Raw genomic sequence first — 21,151 nt, forward strand, 5'->3', positions numbered from 1 at the left:
AAGATGTTAATTCAATTTAGATTAATCTTAAAAACTAATATCTGCAGAGTTAAAAGACCTAGTGTGCTGTTTCAATCTGATATCAATATTTTCTCCAAATTTTAGGTTGTTGCATGCCATAATTATTAATGACAAGGATTTTTTAAAACTATTCAAAATGGAGTAGCTATATGAGCATTCAGTTCTGTGTCCCTTTGCCAGTTTTTAAATAATATTTAAAGCATCATTTGCAAGGTCATGGCATGATAATTAGATATAAACCATCTCATCTTAATTGTATCCTTACTTTTGTTTCAGATATTTGGTAAAAGTGACCTCCTTAGAAAATTGAAGGATATCCAGAAACAAATTCCAAATAAAATCCATTTTGTATTGTGTCTAGGTAAATTGTCCCCATCACTTGTCATTTTTGCAAGCATGCATATAGGCTGAAAATATTATCTGATGATGCATTTTAGCAAATGATAATATTGCCCAATAGTTTTGCATAAAAGCACTAATTTTTTGATAAGCAATTCATAGCAGTACCATAATGAATTATGTAAAACAAAAATTAACTCTACTGGAAATTTCCTCTCTGTCAGTGATGCCAATTGGTGATAGCATGAAATCATTACAGGCCTTAGATCTTTGTTAATAAACTGATTTCAAAACAAAAAAAAAGTCTTTCTGTGAGCTTTCTCAAGTAATACATTTTTGTGGAATAATTCTGGCTTCCTTGCCGAATAAACAATTAAGATTAGTTAGAATGCATTCTTTTTCCATCAACAATGTGTGTGACCTATGCAGTTATTGAGGCAGCCCTGAAACTTCAATATTTCTATTTTCTTTGGTAAAAATTATGTATTTTGAGCTCTGATAATTGTCCTTATTACTAATGCATTTTTCCCTCTCCTCCCCATATCTTCAGTGAAAATGATATTAAAGTACTGACATAGTAAATCTGCCTTTGGCCAATAGAACATTTTTTTTTCAAACATAAGCAGCGCTTTAAGTTAATGCCCATTTTCTGGAAATAGGTATTTATTTAATCACTAATTCTGTCTCCAAACATTCTGTACTATAGCATATGATAAAATTTCCTGGGTTCTTTGTCCAATTATTTGTTCTATTATTTGTTCTTACCGTGGGCCTATGTAGAATTAAATAGCATCTTTGCAGCAAGGTTTCTCGAGGTAGTTCCCTGAAACTTTAGACATGTGTAGGGCATCTTTCATGAGACTGAGAGCTTGCACAGAGAGGAGAAAACAGATTTAGGGGTAGAATTCTAGAGTAGATTCATAAGGTAGCTCTTGGTATGGTTGACATTGGTGGAGAATCATGAGTTCAGAATCAAAGAATGCAGTGTTTTTGGGAGTTGGTATTGTGCTACAGGAGATGAAGGGGTTTCATTTGAAAGGTTGTGATTTTTAAAAAAATGATATTTGATTTGGGAATGCGTTAATAGATGAAGGACAGTTGTGTATAGAATATGGGCAGAAGGCCATTAAAATTTACTTTAATCTTCTGTGTGCATTTGTCCCTCCCAGCAAGGATCATGTCAAACTTTTGAGGAAATAACTGTTCCAAACTGTTTGTCTTTTTACTGAGCTTTGGTTCTGTGGCAACATGTAACCAGAACTTGTTTGGCTTTGCTGCATCAGCTGAGGTCATAAACAACAGAAATGAAATCTGGAGCTTTACTGGCTCTGTACTGCCTCAAGCGATATTGCATGAAAGAATAGACCATCAAGCGAAATTATCCTGCAATCTTTAAGTTGATTTGCAGGGGGGGAGTAGTAATTTGGAAACATCAAATATTTGCATGTTTCAGATTCATTGGGATCCTTTTCCATGTGGCACCAGTTCACAGAAGACAAAAGTTACAGTATTCAAAGTGAATGTATAATTTTAATCAGACGCATCTTAAAAAGAAATCTAGCGAATCTCTGAACATGTACTCACAATATTTTGAATTGTAGTTACAAGCCTTTTGCAATTCAAAAATTAAATATAAATTGGGGATTCAAGTTATAATTCAGATTTTTAAGTTTGTTTCTTCAGCTCTTTAGTTGGATCTTAATGTATAATTCACATTTCTGGTGCTTGACGAAGAAATGGTCCCATGTTAACTGTGATTCAGAAGTTTTATAGTAGCCTTATACAGTTGTCCTTGGAGACAATTATTTGATGACCAATTCAAATATATTTGCAATAGTTGGGGAAGAGACATGTAGACTACAAATCGGGGAAGAAATTGTTGATCTTAAGGCAATAAAATTGTATTCAAAACAAAAAGTCTTAATGTTACCCCGTAGTTTTTACTATAATTGTACTTTAACCCTTTTATGAAAAATATCATTTCTGGAAATTCTATTGTGGAAACTTTATTTTTTCCTTTCCCATTTCTTCTCTGACAAAAAAATGATTACAAATAATTTCCGAAAACTTGAAAACTGATATGGAATTCAAATTCTTCATTAGATTGAACAAAGCAAATGTAGAAAAGTTTATTTTCAGTGCTAGACTGAATAAAAGCCACAATGTGGTGAAAAGTTTACACTGCTTACACATGGGTAAGTAATTTTTGCATGGCATTTTTTCAAACATTTTTCGTGTGCTTAGGTACATCCAAGCAGAAGTCCAGTCCCCTGCAGGTAGCGGAACAGGATGTCCAGCCCTTCCACCAGTACCAGCCTTTAGAATGCATTGTGGAAGAGACGGAAGGCAAGCTGACAGAGCTGGGACAAAGAATTAACGCTATTGAGAAGGCGCAGTTGAAGTCACTAGAATTGATTCAGGGAGACACTTTAACCAAAGACAAGATAGAAGAACTAAAAAAGAGCAGAGAAGAGCAAGTACAGAAGAAGAAAAAGATTTTGAAAGAGCTGCAAAAGGTTGAAAGGGAATTGCAGCTGAAAACTCAGCAGCAGTTTACCAAAGAGTACTTGGAAGCCAAGGGTCAACAGCAGACACTTCAGCTCCAGCAACAACAACAGCAATGCCCACATGGAGGACTGTTCTCTCAGGTGGGGACTGGTGAATGTCTGCCAGAGGAAGACTTTTCAAAGTTGCCTCAGGTGGACACCATCTTGCACAGAGATGGCCAGCAGCAACCACCTGCAACCCAAATGGGGTTTGTTCCTATTCAACCTTTAGCAACACAAGTATCTCCAAACTTTGCTAGTTCTGTTTATCCTATCACTAACGTACCTGATCTACAGCGAGTAATTGTGAATCAGCCTTTGTTAGGACAGGCACAACTTGCTGGACTTGGACAGGGACTCTTAGCTCAAGCATCTGATGGATTAATGGTTGCAACTCCAGCACAGACGCTAACTGACACTCTTGATGACATCATGGCAGGTGGGTTGAGAATTGGTCCTCTTTTATACTTTGCCTTTGCTCACATCTACTAGCTTTTAGGTGCAAATGGAAATTTGTTAGATTTATTGAGAGACAACTGTAGATGCAATGCTTTATTCAGACTACTGCAATGCTGTTTAAAGCCAGCCAAAAATTGCCATTCTCTTTAAGTAGCTCTTGTCATTTGAAAGTTGGATGTGTAGAGCTCAATTAGTATCTGAAAGATAAACTGAAGTCTGCATTTTGACTATGATACCCTATTACAACTGAACAGCCCTAATCAAGGGTCATACATCACTTCTTTGTCTATCAGATACTTGCTTTGCACTTCCAGCCTTTACCTTTAATTTCAGATCTTTGAAGTTCACAACCTCTCATTGTCACTCTTAGTTTTCAGGGGGAAAAAAAAGTTAAATGGTCTTGAAATTAATGGTAAACTCATTTGAAAATTAAATATCACATGTTAAATGGAAAATATCTTCAGGGAGTTTGTTACCAAACATTAAAACCTGTTTTGCCCTTGAACTATTTCAGTACATGGACATGATCTCAATTTGGACTCACAAATGTTCCCTTGATCTTTGTGATTTAATATTGACCTTGTCATTACAGTAGTTTAAGCTACAAAAGAACTGAAATAAAGAATATTGCTTAAATTGGAGGACAGTTTTATTTCATATTTTATTATTAAAACTAGTGCCACTTTGACACATATTATTGCTACAGTTTAATTTGAATTGAAGTATAAGAAACTACTTCCAGGAGACTATTTTGGCTTAAATCAGCCACAACCAAGTTGCTCCAGGAAAAAAGAATGTCCCAGTCAACCACTAAAATGTCAATTTATTTTTAATGTTATGATTGTGCTTTTCCCCCTTGTTACAGCATGTGTAGTGAAGCTCATTTGTCCCATAAATTAGTTACTGAATGAAGTTTTCTATAACTGCAGTATATCCCTTATTAAAATATTTAAGTAAAATGAAATCAAATTGTATTTTGATATCAAGAGAATATTAGAAATGGAACTGAACCTCTTATTTCACATTACAGAAGTGCTTCAGAAAACTTTGCTATGTATTTTATCCCAATCAAAATGCATTACTCTTGTAGAATGTAAATTATGAAATTATACCATCTCCCCACATACTTCATAAGAATCACAAATAAGGAAAGAATTGTTTGATTTTCTGAAATGGACAAAAATTTAAGCCTTTGTTATTTAAACCTTTATAAACCTGCCTTTTTTGGTTTTGAAATGCTCAAGTTGATTTACCATTTAAAAGGAGAATTTGTTTAGAGTAAACTTAATTCAGTTATTTTTTGGCCTACTGTGGTAATCGTATCATTAAGGTATTGTTAAATTTTTTTAGCTAGTGACAATCTCAGGGGCTAGTCATTTGCCTTAATATTTGTGATTGCAAAAATCATTATTCTGATATGTATAAAATTTCCAACAGCATTTAAACTAAAATTAACTACCATTAAAAATGTAATGCTGGTTGCTGTTCCAGGTCCTACCTAGCAAATAACATAGTTGTGAAAAGTAACTAGACAGAAATCTGGTTGTAAGTAAGTTATCAAGGTGGTATTCTTCCTAATTTCACAATGAAATGTGCTGGGCTTATGCTGTATATTTTGTTCAATAGTATATTGTAAAGGTGATGTATATTTAGATCACAAATCCAACTATTAATTAGTGCAAATAGATAATAAAACCTTATCAGCCCACTCATTTTTTTTTAAGATTGAGTTTTGTTCTGCTACAGTGAGGGCTTGTACTTGAAGCTTCACTTTACTGGACATTCTTAGTGTACTTTTAGTTGGCTGTTGCTGTATATTTGTAAGAAGGGTTTTAGAACTCTGGTTGCATTTGTAAATTGCTATAGTGGCACCTAGTGGTAGTATAATAGTATAAATAGCCTAACACATCACGATAAGAATTCTCAGAACAGCCAGGTACTTGGCTGTTAGAACACCTTCTGTTTTGTTAAATTTAATTTGACTTGTCATTTTGGTATATCTGGATGTGATAAATTTATTGTGATTCTACATAGTTTAGTTTAAAGATGCTGATGAAATGGATTACGGATTTTAAAATGTAGGCTCATTCAAAGGAATTGAAAGTTGTTTTTAACCTCATAATAAAGACCACGATATTTAAGCTTGGAAGGAATAGTAGTTGCATTTACAAGAACTAACTTTTTACTGAGTGTGAGGTGAGACTACTGCTGACTTATAGAGGTGAGATTCTTACTTTGAAACTCTTTATTGCTCTACCCCATGCTGTACATTACATGCAACTGGGAATGAAACCAGCAACCAACAATCTGTAGTAGTTGGTTTTCTTCTAAATTACTTTGAAGTTGGGATATTGATACTGAGAATTGATGCATTTCATTTTAAAGATTGTTAGTAAGGAGCAAAGCACTCCCAGTTCAGGGTACAACTATTCTTCATTACTGGATTCTTTAGCCTTAACTCTGGAATAGTATTCTTTTGCATGTGGTGCTTGCCTTACCCATTCGAATGGCCCATTAGTTTCTGAGTGAGTTAGCCAAATTATGGATAAATTTGTGCTGTGGGTCCACAACCATGGGCTCAACTGGTCCTGTACACGTTAATTTCATTAAAAAAGGTAACGGCTGCAGTTAATTTTTTATTTCATTGGACTCTGGCTGGACTTGAAGTTAGTGTCTGAGCGTTGAAGAATTCTATATCTGTTGCATTTGATGTGGCCAATATTTTGCTGGAAACAAATTGGCCATTCTGCGTGTGTCATTGTAATTTTGGCTGAAAGGTATGTGTTATCTGTCATTCAAAGACTGGCTGTGTACCTGCAACTAACATAACTGTAATACTGGAGATGTCAAAAGAACTTACCAAATGTGGTCAAGCACATGCCTGACATGTCTTCAGAAATCTGGCCATTTGGGTGACATCCCAGACAGCCCACTATTGCCCTTTGGCAGGACAGCATGAAAGGTTGAATTGAATATTCAGAACTACTTTAAGGTCCACATTAGGCATGGTATAAGAATCATAAAATTTAGCCACTTTTAATTGGAAACTAACTTACAAAAGCTACATTTATGTGTAGAAAAGTAGAAATTCAATGTTTTTAAAAAGATACAATTGTGAGCTTGTTTGAAGAGGGGTATCCCTGCTAATGTTCTTTACTAGGCATATCCCATCTTCAGTTGTTACACCAGCAGTCTAAGAAGCGGGTTCCATCCTGAAGCAGACAAAACGTAATGAACATGTCATTTACTAGGATTCTAGATGGCCCTATGCTTCGGACTAGAACTCCTGCTACTGGATTAGAGTATTATCAATTCATTTTATTTTGCTGACCAATAGATACAGAGCACCACAGCTCAGAAACAAGCGCTTTAGCCCATCTAGTCGGTGCTGAATTGTTGATCTGCGTAGGCCCATCGACCCTCACCTGGACCATTGCTGTCCATACCCCTTGCATCCGTGTACTTATCCAAGCTCTTTTTATTTTGTAATCAACCCAGCATCTACTAATTTATCAGTTAACTAGTACCACCAAAATGTATTGTTCATTGTTTTAAGGTTAACCATTTAATGTACTTTAAGTTGAGATCTTGGCATCTGTACACCTTTATCTTGCATTCCCATATTACCTTGTTAGCAAATTTTCCATTTTAGTGGTTTTTAACTCTGTTCGCTATACTTTAATGGTTCTTTTAGTGTAGAGAACCCAATTGCAAAAATAAAGGACACATACAAGATTAAACCTTTTGAATACTGGTGGACAGTGTATTTTTAAAATCTTTTTATTAAAATTTTACTTAATCCAAAAACCAACTGCATTATTTTGATCATGGATAAATCCTGTGTACTGGCTGGAACTGTAATCATTATCAATCAGTCCAATTGATGAGTCCCAGAGTATATAGAAATATTTATACCCTCTTCTGTCTTGCAAAGTGATGCAGGAAAAACACCCTTTGTTCCACTTTCATTATTGAGTTAACTGTTTTGTATCGACCTCCAAGGAAAATGCCTTTGAAAACTTTAGCTTAACAAGTTATACCTTGTAGTTTCTTCTGTGCCTTGAGATCAGCCGCATTGAGTTCAAGTTGTAGATGGCTCAGTTACCACATTCAAAGTGTTTGCAGTATTCCAAGTTTAGTATAATAAAAGTGCAACTGGCTCAATAATAGATCCCAGCACCTGGTTCATGTTTTTTGAAACATTATACACTTACTGGGTATGATAGGTGTCAAATTAACAAAGCTTGGTCTTTTTTAAACTAAACTCTTCCTTAGAAAATGGAAAATGGTGGAGTGCACTAGCACGGTGGTTCAGTTACTGGAATAGTAATTGGAATTCTGGACAATTGATCGAGATAGAGCCATCTCAGATTCCACATGGCAGTTGGGAGAATTTATCAGAATTAAATAAAAATACAATTTACAAAATGTCTGGGTTGATGTAAAACCCCTTACAACTTACTAATAACTGTCAGAGAAGAAATTCTCTAACAGATGAGTTCATCCTAATCTAGTCTATTTGAAGCGTGATTCCAAATCCACCTGTAGGGCAATAATGCATAGAAAATGTTGATTTTGCTTGCAAAGTCCACATCTCGTGCATGAGTAAACAGCAAAACAAAATCTGTACAACCATTGATGTGCCTATGCCCAACTTCATTTTCAATGTTGTACTTTCTCTCCTTGTTTTTGTCAAACAGCTCTCCTAGACTGACCTTTGGCTGCAACTAATCAATAATTTAACGTCTCATGATTATTTGTGCAAGTTTCTTGCACAATAATCTACCAGCTTTCTGAAGTTGTGATGTTCTGTTCTGTGCTGTATGCTTCCTCTCATCTCTTCCTCAGATGCATAAGCAAATCCATATTCTGATGCAGGACGTAGCTAAAGGATATCACTAACTTGCCTCCTGATCTGGAGAGAGGAACTCAAAACGAAAACCATTCTGTGCAATGGAAAAGATTGATTACAATAGTCAGGACCTGTCTTTAATTTCATTTGTGCTAGGATGAGATAAAGACAAGTTAGGGTTTAGATGAGAAGCACCACTTTTTCAAGTAATCTATCAGTAGCCATTGTCCAGACTCTGTGAATCTTGCTGGTTTTGCACCCAGTTTTTTCATATTTTTATCAAGCATTGATAATGTTTTACCACACTCTTGAAGGTAGTATGGCAGTGGGGAAAACAACTAGAAAATTCAAAATATTACGTATTAGAGTTATAGAGTCTAAAAGTTGTATAAATCAAATTCTTTAACTGTACCCATTTTCAGGTGTTGAGGTTAATGAGAAATAAATTTGAACAATATTTCATGTTGAAAATAAGCTCTGAAGATTTTTTAAGCTTTCATCAGTGTTTAGCAATAAAACGTGTCCAAAGTTAATAATTACATTGAAAATCTTTTCATGCATATGATGCCCAACAGGTACATCTGTTCTGAAAACAGCTGGATCATAAAAATTAAACGGAAAATTGCTTCCAATGAACAAACTTTTGCTGAGGTCCAGTAAAACATTGTATTTATATATGTTCAACATTAAAGGTATTTTGAAATTGAAAATCAAAAAAAGACAACAGATGTGACTGGTGTTTCATCAAATTATTCAAGCAAGTAAAATTGAATTATTAAAATATGCAAAAGATATAAGAATAGGTGAGGTCAATCAGCTGCTGCAGTGTTAAAACAAATGACAGTCCTCTGCAAGTGCAAAAGGGATGGTAGAAATCTGAAATCTAATGCTGGAGGTGCTAGATTAGTGATTTATCTGAACTAAGAAAAAAGATGCAAGTGATTTCAGGAAGAGGAGCATAATGATATGAAAGGGAAAATGGAAAAAGGCCGTGATGTGGTAGAAGACACATTAAATGGTAAAATGTGTGACAATACCAATCTAAAAGGATATTAATAATATTAAAAGGAGAATAAAAAGGTCTGGAGGAGGTGTAAGTGCAAATAGCAGTATTGTTCCTGAGAGTTGTGATCAGGGAGGGAAAGTGGGTATGGTCCTGATCAGAAATGATTAAGATCAATAAGTCTAGAAGGTTCAGGTATCTAGTTGAAAGATTAGCTACTTTGCCTCCAGTATTGTATTTAGTTTTTTCAAAACCAGTAGGATGAGTGAGTAGGGGATGAGAGTGGATGGTGAATTGGTGAATGGTATTGGAAGATGATTGTGGTGCTTGTGTACTGAAAATAATTTGCAAGTCATATCCTAACTGTTTTCCCCATTCCAGGGTGGAGGAAACTTCACTGTGAGTACAATAAATGGTACAAGCTGAAGTTTCACCTGGAACGAACTTTTGGGGCAATGGTTGGGGATAATGGTGTAGGTTAAAGGTCAGGTATTGCAACTCTTGCATTTGGGGTCATTCACTGGGAAGAAGAAATGGTGATAAGTAGATTAGAGAATGAATTCATCATGCTAAGAGGGGATGGTAAGGTATTAATAGCCTTGCTCTGAAAGTTTGGGAAATCTGTTGAATTTGGCAGTTGCTGAGATGAAATTTGCCAAGAACAAGAGTCCTTAAATGGTTCTTGCATGCTAAAGCCATGTTGCATTATAAAGCATATTGATGTGCAGTTGAAGAGGTCATTCATGTAACTTTTTTTCTCAGAATTTGAAGCATCAGATGCTGATATTTTATGGGAGGTCAAGTACGGTCCCGATCCCTATTCCTGTGGAGTCAATCATTTTAGCTAGATATCATCTGTTACTCCATTAATGAATGTCATTCACATTTGGAGTCCAGCTTTTGTTTAATAATCAACATGAGGTCAACATGAAGGGGAGAGACTGCAATTAATCTCAGGACAAAAAGGAGCGATTTATTAAAGAAATTTTACTAGGTTTTTAGAAACTATTGTTTGAGAAAGTATTGGCCGATGTGGATTTGTATATTAGATTCACAAGCCTCCAGAGTTTTTCACTTTAGGAATCAATGGGCCTTTGGGTAAGATTAAAATTGTTGTGGATTTGTTCGGCAGGGCTCAATCTTAAATTGACTTGTATTACTTGTGTATTAATGAGTTTTTTTATTCTAATAATTGAACAGCTTTCTGATGCATAGTTTTAAAATGTTTTTAAATAGTTTTCAGTTTCACGAAGTAAAACATTAGTTACTTAAATGTAAGCTACATCTACTTAAATGTAAGCTACATCTATACAATACTTCAAAATAACAAATTTCCACACAATTTCTCAATTTCCAAGAAGTATGTGTTTTGGATAGAGATTTGCCTTCTACCAAAATCCCACAGTTCTTTCTCACTTTGTACTTTAATGTTGAAGAAATAACTATTGATTTTGTCTTGCAGCTGTGAGTAATAGAATGCCTTCTGGACCGAATGCTTCTTCCCACACTACAACCCCCCCTACTCCTCAGCCTCGTACTCAAACTCCAAGTCCAGTTGTTTCTCCTTCTTCAATGTTGCCCCTTTATCCTTCAGTTGAAATAGATGCCCAAGTAAGTTTTATATAAGAGATAAACATTGGGAAATTCGGAAAATGGGAAATTATGAATATATTGCGAGTTATTTAGTGCTGTTCTAGATGAAAGTTCTAATACCAAGATTTAGCTAATCTATGAAATGTTTATTTCATTAGTATGGATGAGTGATTTCCATCGACAGTGCTATGCTCTTGAGTATAAGCATTAATTACATATATGCTGTAAAGTTGTTTAAAACTTCATTTAACAATGCATTGTCTTCACTTAGACGGAGAGCAACCATGATACAGCATTAACGTTGGCATGTGCTGGGGGACATGAAGAACTTGTATCAGTATTAATAGCTCGTTGTGCTAACATTGAACACCGGGATAAAAAAGGTATGCATTAATTTGTAATTAGATCTGGTTTAATTTCATTGAAGTAGCAAAACATTTGCAAAACAGTCATATTCCGTGGTTGCCAACCTATTATAAGTATGAAGGATGCCTTAATGGGTATCCTCCTTTGTGAGCAAAGTTGCTCACAAAGAAGACCTCAAATGCTTGATAGGTGCTACACTGGCGTAAGCCTAGTAGTGGCCTTTAGCAACTTTCAGAGCATGTATGGACAGCTATCAAATTATAGTGAATATGACACAATTCATCAGGAAGATTTCTCTGGGGGAAGAAAAAGCTTTCCTTGAACTTTCTAGTCCCATTGCGTGGAGCTTTTATTGGAGTTTGAATTGTAATTTTAAGTCTTTTACAACCACTATAAACTGCTCCTTATAGGCAGGTAGAGAATGTGTTGTGCAGTTATGTAGCAAAGAATCAAACCATTTGGCCCAACAAGAACAAACAACGTTTGTGCTCCTTCTGCCTTACAACATCTCAATGGCACATTTATGTTAATATTATTGGATCTCCAGCATGTCTAATCTGAAATTTATTACTCTTTTCCTCTGATTAGGCTTCACTCCATTAATTTTGGCTGCCACGGCTGGTCATGTTGGTGTTGTAGAAATTCTGTTGGACAAAGGTGCAGATATTGAAGCACAATCTGAACGCACCAAGGATACGCCATTGTCATTGGCTTGTTCAGGAGGAAGGCAAGAGGTAACACACCTTTAAGTTCATATTAGAGGTTAGATTCAATAAGCACAACTTGAGAGTACAGTTGGCCCTCCTTATCCACGAGGGATTAGTTCCGGGACCCCTTGTGGATACCAAAAAACGCAGATGCTCAAGTCCCTTATTCAACCTGACTTAATGCGGTGGACCTTAGGACCCAACGGAGCCCCGGACCTTATTTAACCTGTTTCAGTGCGGTAGACATTAGGACCTGGTGGCGGAGCTCTGAATCCGCAGTGTTTCTCTTCATGAAAATAATCACGATCATGATTGAAAATAAAGTGGAAATAAGAAAGCGATCAGAAAGAGGTGAAGTTCTATCGGTCATTGGAAAAGTGTTGGGCTACAGTCAGTCAACGATCGGAACAATTTTAAAGGATAAAGTGAGAAAGGGCCTGCCCCAATGAAAGCTACAATTATTACTAAGCAACGCAGTGGTTTAATTATTGGGTTTTGGGTTTTTGATCCTTCACATCAACCCGGCAGGGATGGAGAGCGCGCTCGGGAGCGGTCTGACACTGGATCGAAATCGGGAACTTCCATTCCCAACCCGGCGCTGAAACATACGTTTCTTAAGTGTTTTATATGCATAGAAAGGTAAAATATATACTATATACTAAGACAAACATTTGACTTAACAGACGCTAAATAATATCGGATGTAAGAGAACTTCCGTTTTTTTTCGATCCCGATCCACGATAACCTACGCACATCCTCCTGTATACTTGAAATCATCTCTAGATTACGTGTAATACCTAATACAATGTAAATACCATGTAAAATAGTTGTTATACTGCATTGTTTCGGGAATAATGACAAGATAAAGAAGTCTGTACATGCTCAAACAAGTGCTGGAAGAGCACTTCCGGGTTTTCTCAATTCGCAGTTGGTTGAATTCGCACATGTGGAACTCGCGGATAAGGAGGGCCGACTGTATATGGAAATTGCACTGTATCAAAGTATAATCTCAATTTAATGAAGTAACTAAGGTTATAAAAGAAAAGTTAAATTCATAAAGCCAATATATTTCACGTGATTATAATTAATAATAACAGTTAATAGCAGTAATAGTCAGCCTTTTGTTACATTATTGGTCACAAAGGTCAATACTAAATCCCAAAAAGATAAGATTTTTCAAGAATACTGTAGCATCCCATAGACGACATGTCTGAATGGTATCTCTTTTAATACCATAATCTTGCTATGCCATATAATATTTGGTAAAGTGGATCAACTTTTGTTGACTTGTCCATATCTAAACCCTTTTTCTTGAATGACTTAAGGTGGTGGAGCTGTTGTTGGCTCGCGGTGCAAACAAAGAACATCGGAATGTTTCAGACTACACACCTCTTAGTCTTGCTGCCTCTGGTGGCTATGTTAACATCATTAAGATCCTTCTGAATGCTGGAGCAGAAATTAATTCCAGGTACAATATATTAGTGATTCTGATGTAGGAATGATGTTCTCCAATGATGTTTCCTTATAATGTGATGAAAATATTCTAGTCTGTTGATTTTTAGATTTCATTAGATATACACAATTTTCGTGTTAGTACATTTTTTTCTTCCCCCATTTTTGTTTCCCCATCCTATCCCCAAAAATTGTTATGGTTTTAATTTTGCTAGTGCTTTCCTGGCAATTTAGATTAGCCTAAACAAATCTCCACGTAAATGGCTGAAAGTACAGACGGATAATTATTTGAGATTATCGGGGAACATGATGAGCACAAGACTGCAGTACAATCTTATTCACAATATGGTTCGAAGATTGAAGTAAAGAAGAAATGAAAAGCCAGATGTATTGTTGTCAGTGAATTCAAAGTCAAATAACTTGCAGGAGTTACTTGCCCTGGAGGTGGAAAATAACTTTATGGCCTTCCTCTGAATTGAAGGGAAAACAAGAAAATGAGATTTTTCAAAGTTATGAAAGCAGTAAAACTAATGTTTTGGTTATCTGGTTTGTGATATTCCGCTTATGTTACATTGAGTCATTTGGCATGAATTTGAAGTTAAGTATTTATAAACGCACCTCCAAACCTATTTTACATGCTTTAACTCCATTTTCATGCTTTGAACAATTTTAAGTGTAGAAGGTTTGATTAACTTGAAAGGTTACACGGGAAAATGTGTAATAACTTGGATTCGGCATTTTCTTGGCACTGGCTTCTGCTTAATCACTTCAGGGGTTTCACACAGGTTAGAAATCACGTAAGACGTGATTTTTGTGGTGGGCTATGTGTATCAGTTTTGCATATAACAAGGTAGCAAAAGAAAAATAAGCAGTGTGTAGACGTTTGCAAAGATGGTGATTTAAGCTGTTTATTCTGTTGCAGGACTGGCAGCAAATTGGGGATTTCTCCTTTGATGTTAGCTGCAATGAATGGCCATGTGGCATCAGTAAAGCTGTTGCTTGATATGGGCTCTGACATCAATGCCCAGATTGAGACAAATAGAAACACTGCCCTCACTCTGGCTTGCTTCCAAGGCCGTGCAGAAGTTGTCAGCCTACTGTTGGATAGGAAGGCGAATGTTGAGCACAGGGCAAAGGTACTTTATTTAATAAAATAAATGCATTAAATGCAATGCTCAAATTTAAAGATGTAAAATATTGATCTTTAAAATGTTTGTTTTTGGTGCAATCACTTTACTTGAACTACTTTGTGAACAGTTTGAATTTTAGTTTTTTTTTGAGTGCCTTATTTCAAAAGTTAGCAGTTAACTTTGTATATGCATTTATTTGTCTTTTTGACTCTAATGGAATTTTAGGGTTTTTTTTTTTGCAGCTACTTTCATGACAGTGGATTTGTTTCTCTATATCCTATTGAATTTTTTACTCCAGCGATGATTGATTGAAGTGTTCTTATTCTCCAAACTGTGTTCTCAGAATGCAAGTTCTTACCTTTGGCTAGGGTAGATCATTTTGCATGGTTTTCAAGTTCTAATTCCTTTGTTTTCCTGCCATTTAATTGCTGCCTCTCTCCATTTCTCTTGCTGTTCTTTCTTGGTCTTGTATGATTGTGCAAATTGGAGTGGGAGTGAGGTTCAAATCCTGTATTCCATCTCTGGTTAGAAACAGGCTGAAAATTTAACAATTATCAAAAGGAGTCAAGAGGCATTAAGACTATATGGAACTCAAACAAGCAGGAAGACTAAAATTATGCAAATATTTATATTGCAGAAAAGATAGGAATATTGGTAGTGGAAAAATGAATGTTTAAATTGAACTTTATGAAAGCCAGAAATAAAGCTAAACATATCTAATGAGAGCAGATTGTAATCACCAAAATAAACGGGCATTGGGAATAGGAGTGCCAAAATAATTATGGTATTGATACTGAATGAGCATCCTTGAAAGATTAGGAGGCAAGGTCAGTGGTCAGTCTCCTAAAGATCCCTTGTCAAGCTTTTTGCACTTTTTCTCATTTTTTTATCCAGGTGGTGCAACATTTAGTACTTTTACTTCACAGCTCCAAAATGTAGGTTCAATCCAACGTGGAGTTTGCACGTTCCTTGTGTGGGTTTCTCCCAAGCGATTCAGTTTCCTCTTGTGTCCTCTTAAGTGTGTTTTCAGATTAGCTAGCTATTGTAAACTACTCAATGCAGGTAATTTAATAGTAATGAGACTAATAGGATTACTGAGCTGGGAGTGGACATGGACCTGAACTCTTGTGTCAAAATAAGCAAATCCTTTTAACAAAGATAATTATGCTGAAGAAATTTGAAGCCGACAAATTCCTTGGAAGTGATGGGTTTTGGAAAGGGTCAACAGAGTTTGTAGAAATGTTAGTTTTAGTCTTCCAGAATTCCCTAGATATTAGAATACACTTGCAGTTGAAATGTTGATCCCTTTGTACAAAAAGACTGGACAGAGAATGCAGGGAACTTTCGGCCAGTTGGTATGATAGGAAAAGGTGAGCTACATTAAAAAAAATTAACATATTTGTATGATATTACATAGTTAAATGAAAAGAACATCTTGACAAATTCAAGAGTCATGCACACCCAGCAGATGTGATGATGAGAATCAATAGATGTAATGTATTCAGAATTTCAAAACAATTTTGGAGTGTGACATGCAAGAAACTGACAACATCTGGTGTAAATTAAGAAGTAATCGCATATCACGAAACAGAATAACTGGGTTATTTTTTCATTTTGTTAGGAGTCTGTGAGTTACTGAAAAAAATCGTAGCTTGGGCTTAGCTATGTTCATTCTTAATTACTTAGATGTGAGAAGTAAAATACCGCGGTGGTGCTACATTGGAAATATACACCATACTGTTGTAAAAATAAAAGATCCTTCAGGCAATACTGAAGTATTTCACAAAATGATCAGGAAATTCTGATCATTTGGTTGAGTTCCCTTCTTGACCAATAACAGTCAGATAAATTACTGTGTTTTGATAGGCGTTTGCTGAGTTTTGGGAAGATACATTTGTCTGCTGCAGGATCACAAAACTTGAAGTGCGTAATATGTAAATTATTTTGGTATTTTTGTGTTGTGTTACTATATAAGTTTGTTAAATTTCTAGAACGATGCAAAGCAGATGAAATTGAAAAATAATACTGCTGTTTAAAATAACTGGAACTCTTTCTATTTAGACTGGCCTCACACCCTTAATGGAAGCCGCCTCTGGAGGGTATGCAGAGGTGGGGAGAGTTCTGCTTGATAAAGGTGCTGATGTTAATGCACCACCTGTGCCTTCATCACGTGATACAGCTTTAACCATTGCTGCAGATAAGGGTCACTACAAGTTTTGTGAACTGCTGATAAACAGGTATTTAATAATTTAAATTCATTAAAGGATTGTTTTTGTATAAAATGATTTCATTGAAGTCCTGTGAAATTTCAGCCAATCAATTTTTGACCACCTTTCTTTGAACACAACAGAGGGGCTCACATTGATGTTCGCAATAAGAAAGGTAATACACCTTTATGGCTGGCTGCAAATGGTGGGCACTTTGATGTTGTCCAGTTATTGGTCCAGGCTGGTGCTGATGTGGATGCAGCAGACAACCGAAAAATCACACCTCTTATGGCGGCCTTCCGCAAGGTAACTCTTGTTCTCTTGATGACACTATTAACAAGGTGGATGCCACTATTCCTGTTAGAGATCATTGTAGTCAAGCTATGACTTTATTCTCATATGGAAACTGATCATGACTCTAGGGAAAAAAAATAGATTGTGGTTTAAGTATATTCTGATCCTTAAAATCTTTATTTTTCCTCTAAAGATGACCACATGGAGAAATCTGCACTTTTAAACCATAAAATTCCTCTTCCACACGAGGCATTTTCAGTGTTTCAGAGTTCCTAAATCTTGTTGTATATGCCTTTTTATGTAAATTGAGTGTTCAAAATTCAAAGTAAATTTATTATCAAAGTACATACTGTATACTTCATATGCTATTCTGAGACTAATTTTCTGGTGGACATTCAGAGCAAATACAAAGAAACATGAAAAACTGCACACAACAAAAATGGACAAACAACCAATGTGCAAAAGACAGGAAACTGCAAATACAAAAAGGAAAATACATAATAATAATTAAAATAAGCAATAAATATCAAGAATGAGATTGAGTCCTTGAAGTGAGTCCATAGGTTGAGGTATCAGTTCAGTGTTGGAGTAAGCAGAGTTTTCCCCTCTTGTTCAAGAGCCAGATGGTTGAGAGGTAATAACTGGTCCTGAATCTGATCGTGTGGGACCTGAGGTGCCCTGATAGCAACAGAGAGAAGAGAGCACATCCTGGGTGGTGAGGGCCTTGATGGATGCCGCTTTCCAGCAACACTCCTTGTAGATGTGCTCAATGATGGGGAGGGCTTAACCTGTGAAGAACCGGGCTGTATCCATTCCTTTTTGTAGGTATTTCCATTCAAGGAAATTGGTGATTCCATGCCAGGCTGTGATGCAACCTGTCAGTATACTCTCCATCTTGTATCTAAAGAAGTTTGAGAAAGTTTTAGATGATATGCTAAATCTTCGCAAACTTCTTTATATATAAAAAAAAGCAGAAATGCTGCCTTTGTAATCGTACTTGTGGGCTGTACCCAAGACAGATCCTCTGAAGAAATTGTGCTGAGGAAATTAAAGTTGCTGACCTTCTCCACCTCTGATACCCCGATGAGGAGTGGCTCATGGACCTCCTGGTTTCCTCCTCCTGTTGTCAATGATCAGATCTATGGTTTTGCTGACATTGAGTGAAAGGTTGTTTTTGTGGCACCATTCAGCCAGATTTTTAATCTCCTATATGTTGATTTTAAATTCCTTTAAGTTCCTGGGTGTCATAATCTCAGAGGACCTGTCCTCAACCCATCATATAAATATTATTGTGAAGAAAGCACGTCAGCACCTCTATTCCACAGGAGTCTGCGGAGGTTCAGCATGTCATCGAAAACCTTGGCAAACTTCTATAGCTGTGATGTGGTAAGTGTGCTGACTGGCTGCATTATGGCCTGGCATGAGAACACCAATGCCTCTGAGCAGAAAATCCTACAGAAGGTAATGAATTTGACCCAGTACATCACGGGTAAAACCCTACTAACCATTGAACACATCTACATGAAACGTTGCTGTAGAAAAGCAGCATCCATCATCAAAGATCCTCACCACCCAGGCCATGCTCTTTTCTCGTTGCTGCCGTCAGGTAAAAGGTACAGATGCCTCAGGACTCGCATCACCATGTTCAAGAACAGTTACTACCACCACAAACATAAAGCTCTTGAACAAAAGGGGATAGCTACACTCATTTAAGAACTCTGTTATATTGTTATTTCACACTTTTTTACTGCTATTTATTTATATCTGCATTTGCACAGTTTGTTCACAATTCCGTATGTTTGCAGTTACTGTCCTATAGATTTGCTAAGTATGCCTGCAGAAAAAGAATCTCAGTTGTGTATGGTGACATGTATGTACTCTGATTATAAATTTTACTTTGAACTGATTTGTCACCACTTTTCATTCTGGCAACGCAGTAATGTTGTTAGCAAACTTAAACATGGCATTGGAGCTGTGCTTAGCCATGCAGTCATAAGTGTAAAGTGAGAAGAGCAGCGGGCTAAGCACACACACAGCCTTGTGGTGCACCTGTGCTGATAAATTGTGGAGGGGGTGTTGCAAATCTCAATCCAAGTAAGGAAATCAAGGATCCAGTTGCACAAAGAAATATTGAGGCCCAAGTCTTGCAGCTTATTGATTACTTTTGAGAAGGTGATAGTATTGATTGCAGAACTGGAGTCGCTGAAGATTATCCTGATGTATGCATCTTCACTATCCAAATGTTCCAGGGTTGAGTGAAAAGCCAACCAAGTGGCATCGGCTGTTGACCTGTTATGGTAGGCAAATTGGAGGCAGGAGTTGATGTGTTTAATCACCAACCTCAAATGCTACTGGATGAAAGTTGTTGAAGCAGGTTACCACATTCCGCTTTTGGATACTGGTATAGTTGAAGCCTGCTTGAAGCAGATGCGTACCTCAGATTGCCAAAGCGGGAGGTTAAAGTTCTCAGTGAACATTCCAGCAGTTGATCAGCACCGGTCTTCAGTGCTTGACCAGGTACCCAGCTGGTCTGATGCTACTTTGGGGAGTTTGAACTAGTTTTGCAGGGGCTGGGAACTGCAGCCCCAGGTCAGCAAGGGAAAGATCGGACCAGAAAGTAGATGCCAGGGGAAGTAATGAAAGGCAAAATTAAAATAACAGGTATGATTTGATGGATGGTTTGAAGTATGTATATTGCAATGCTAGGAGTATTATGGGCGAGGGTGATGAACTTAGAGCATGAATCAGTAGTTGGAGCTACGATGTTGTAGCCAATACTGAAACTTGTTTGAGAGAGGGGCAGGAATGGGTGATTAGCATTCCAGGTTTTTGAAGTTTTAGAAAAAGTAGAGGAGGAGGTATCACAGCTGCACTGGGGGAGTTATAACTGATGGGTCAGACACAAGTTCATTTGGGTGGAACTCAGGAATAGGAAGGGTGCAATCACATTGATGAGATTATACTACAGACCCCTAACAGCCACTGGGACATTGAGAAACCGGTATGTAATCAGATTAAGAAAGTGTGTAAAATAATAGGGTTGTTGTCAGAGGGAATTTCAACTTCCCTATTATGAACTGCAGCCATCTTGGTGTAAGGGGTTTAAATGGGGCAGAATTTCTTAAATGTATCCAGGCGAGTTTCTTACATAAATATGTGGACGGTCCAAAGAGAGGAGGTGCCATAACTGGATCCGGTGTTGGATAATGAAGTTGGCCATATTGACTGACTTTTCAGTGGGTGAACAGTTAGGAAACAGTGACCACAACTTCCAGGATAGCTATAGATAAGGATAGGTACGGTCCTTGAAGAGTTTTAAATTGGAGTAGAGAAAATTCTGAGGACATTAGGCAGGAACTACGAAGTGTTAATTGGGAACACCTGTTTTTCTGGCAACTCCACATCAGACATGTGGAAGGTGTTTAAAGATCAATTACTGAGTACAGGACAGATATGTTCATGTGGAAGGAAGGATGGGGATAGAAAGATGAGAGAACCCTGGTTGTCCAGAGAAATGATGAATGTAGTCAAGAAGAGAAAGTAAAAGTATGTAAAGCTTTTGAAGTTAGGATTGAATGAAGCATATGAGTATAAAGAGGCCAGAAAAGCAGTAAAGAAAGGAATTGGGAAAGCCTGGAGGAGTCATGAAAGTCCTTGGTAAGTGGGATTAAGGTGAATCACAAGGCATTCTAGACATACATAAAAAGCAAGAGGATAACTAGGGAGAGGGTAGGACCACTCAGGATATGGGGGGGTGGGGGGGGACATTTGTTTGGATGCAGAGAATGTGAGTAAGGTACTTAATGAGTACCTTGCTTCAGCATTTACCAAGGAAAAAAATATGAAGGTCCATGAGATCAGTGCTGAGTATACAAAATACGTTAGGGTGTTTAAGGGTCAAGGAGGAGGAAGTGTTGGGACCCCTAATGAGTAATAAAGTAGATAAATCCCAAGGACCTGATGGGATTTACCACAGGTTATTGAAGGAGGCAAGAGATGAGATTGCTAGGCCTGTGACCAGTATCTTCATGTCCTCTCTAGCCATAGGTGAGGTCCCAGAGGACTGGCGGGTGGTTAATGTTGTACCTCTATTTCAGGAGGGAACAAGGGAAAATCCTGGGAACTATAGACTGGTGAGTCTATTGTAGGGAAATTGCTGGAAAAAATTCCAAGGGATAGGAT

At 36.9% G+C, this 21,151-nt stretch overlaps 1 protein-coding gene across 8 annotated transcripts in view; it reads left to right on the plus strand.

The window, feature by feature from the left end:
• ankhd1 (ankyrin repeat and KH domain containing 1) overlaps window positions 1–21,151 on the plus strand; it is a 149,363-nt gene that overhangs the window by 96,734 nt on the left and 31,478 nt on the right. For 6 of the 8 annotated variants that reach the window (XM_072263815.1, XM_072263817.1, XM_072263814.1 and 3 more), the window contains 8 exons: window positions 2,605–3,345; window positions 10,683–10,831; window positions 11,085–11,196; window positions 11,768–11,913; window positions 13,212–13,354; window positions 14,261–14,474; window positions 16,530–16,705; window positions 16,819–16,981. In XM_072263815.1, the coding sequence (XP_072119916.1) occupies window positions 2,605–3,345; window positions 10,683–10,831; window positions 11,085–11,196; window positions 11,768–11,913; window positions 13,212–13,354; window positions 14,261–14,474; window positions 16,530–16,705; window positions 16,819–16,981 (1,844 nt within the window). The remainder of the gene's footprint in view (window positions 1–2,604; window positions 3,346–10,682; window positions 10,832–11,084; window positions 11,197–11,767; window positions 11,914–13,211; window positions 13,355–14,260; window positions 14,475–16,529; window positions 16,706–16,818; window positions 16,982–21,151) is intronic. The other 2 variants (XM_072263820.1, XM_072263821.1) reach the window with 1 other exon arrangement.

Source organism: Mobula birostris, chromosome 7, assembly GCF_030028105.1.
Source record: "Mobula birostris isolate sMobBir1 chromosome 7, sMobBir1.hap1, whole genome shotgun sequence".
Lineage (NCBI taxonomy): Eukaryota > Metazoa > Chordata > Chondrichthyes > Myliobatiformes > Myliobatidae > Mobula > Mobula birostris.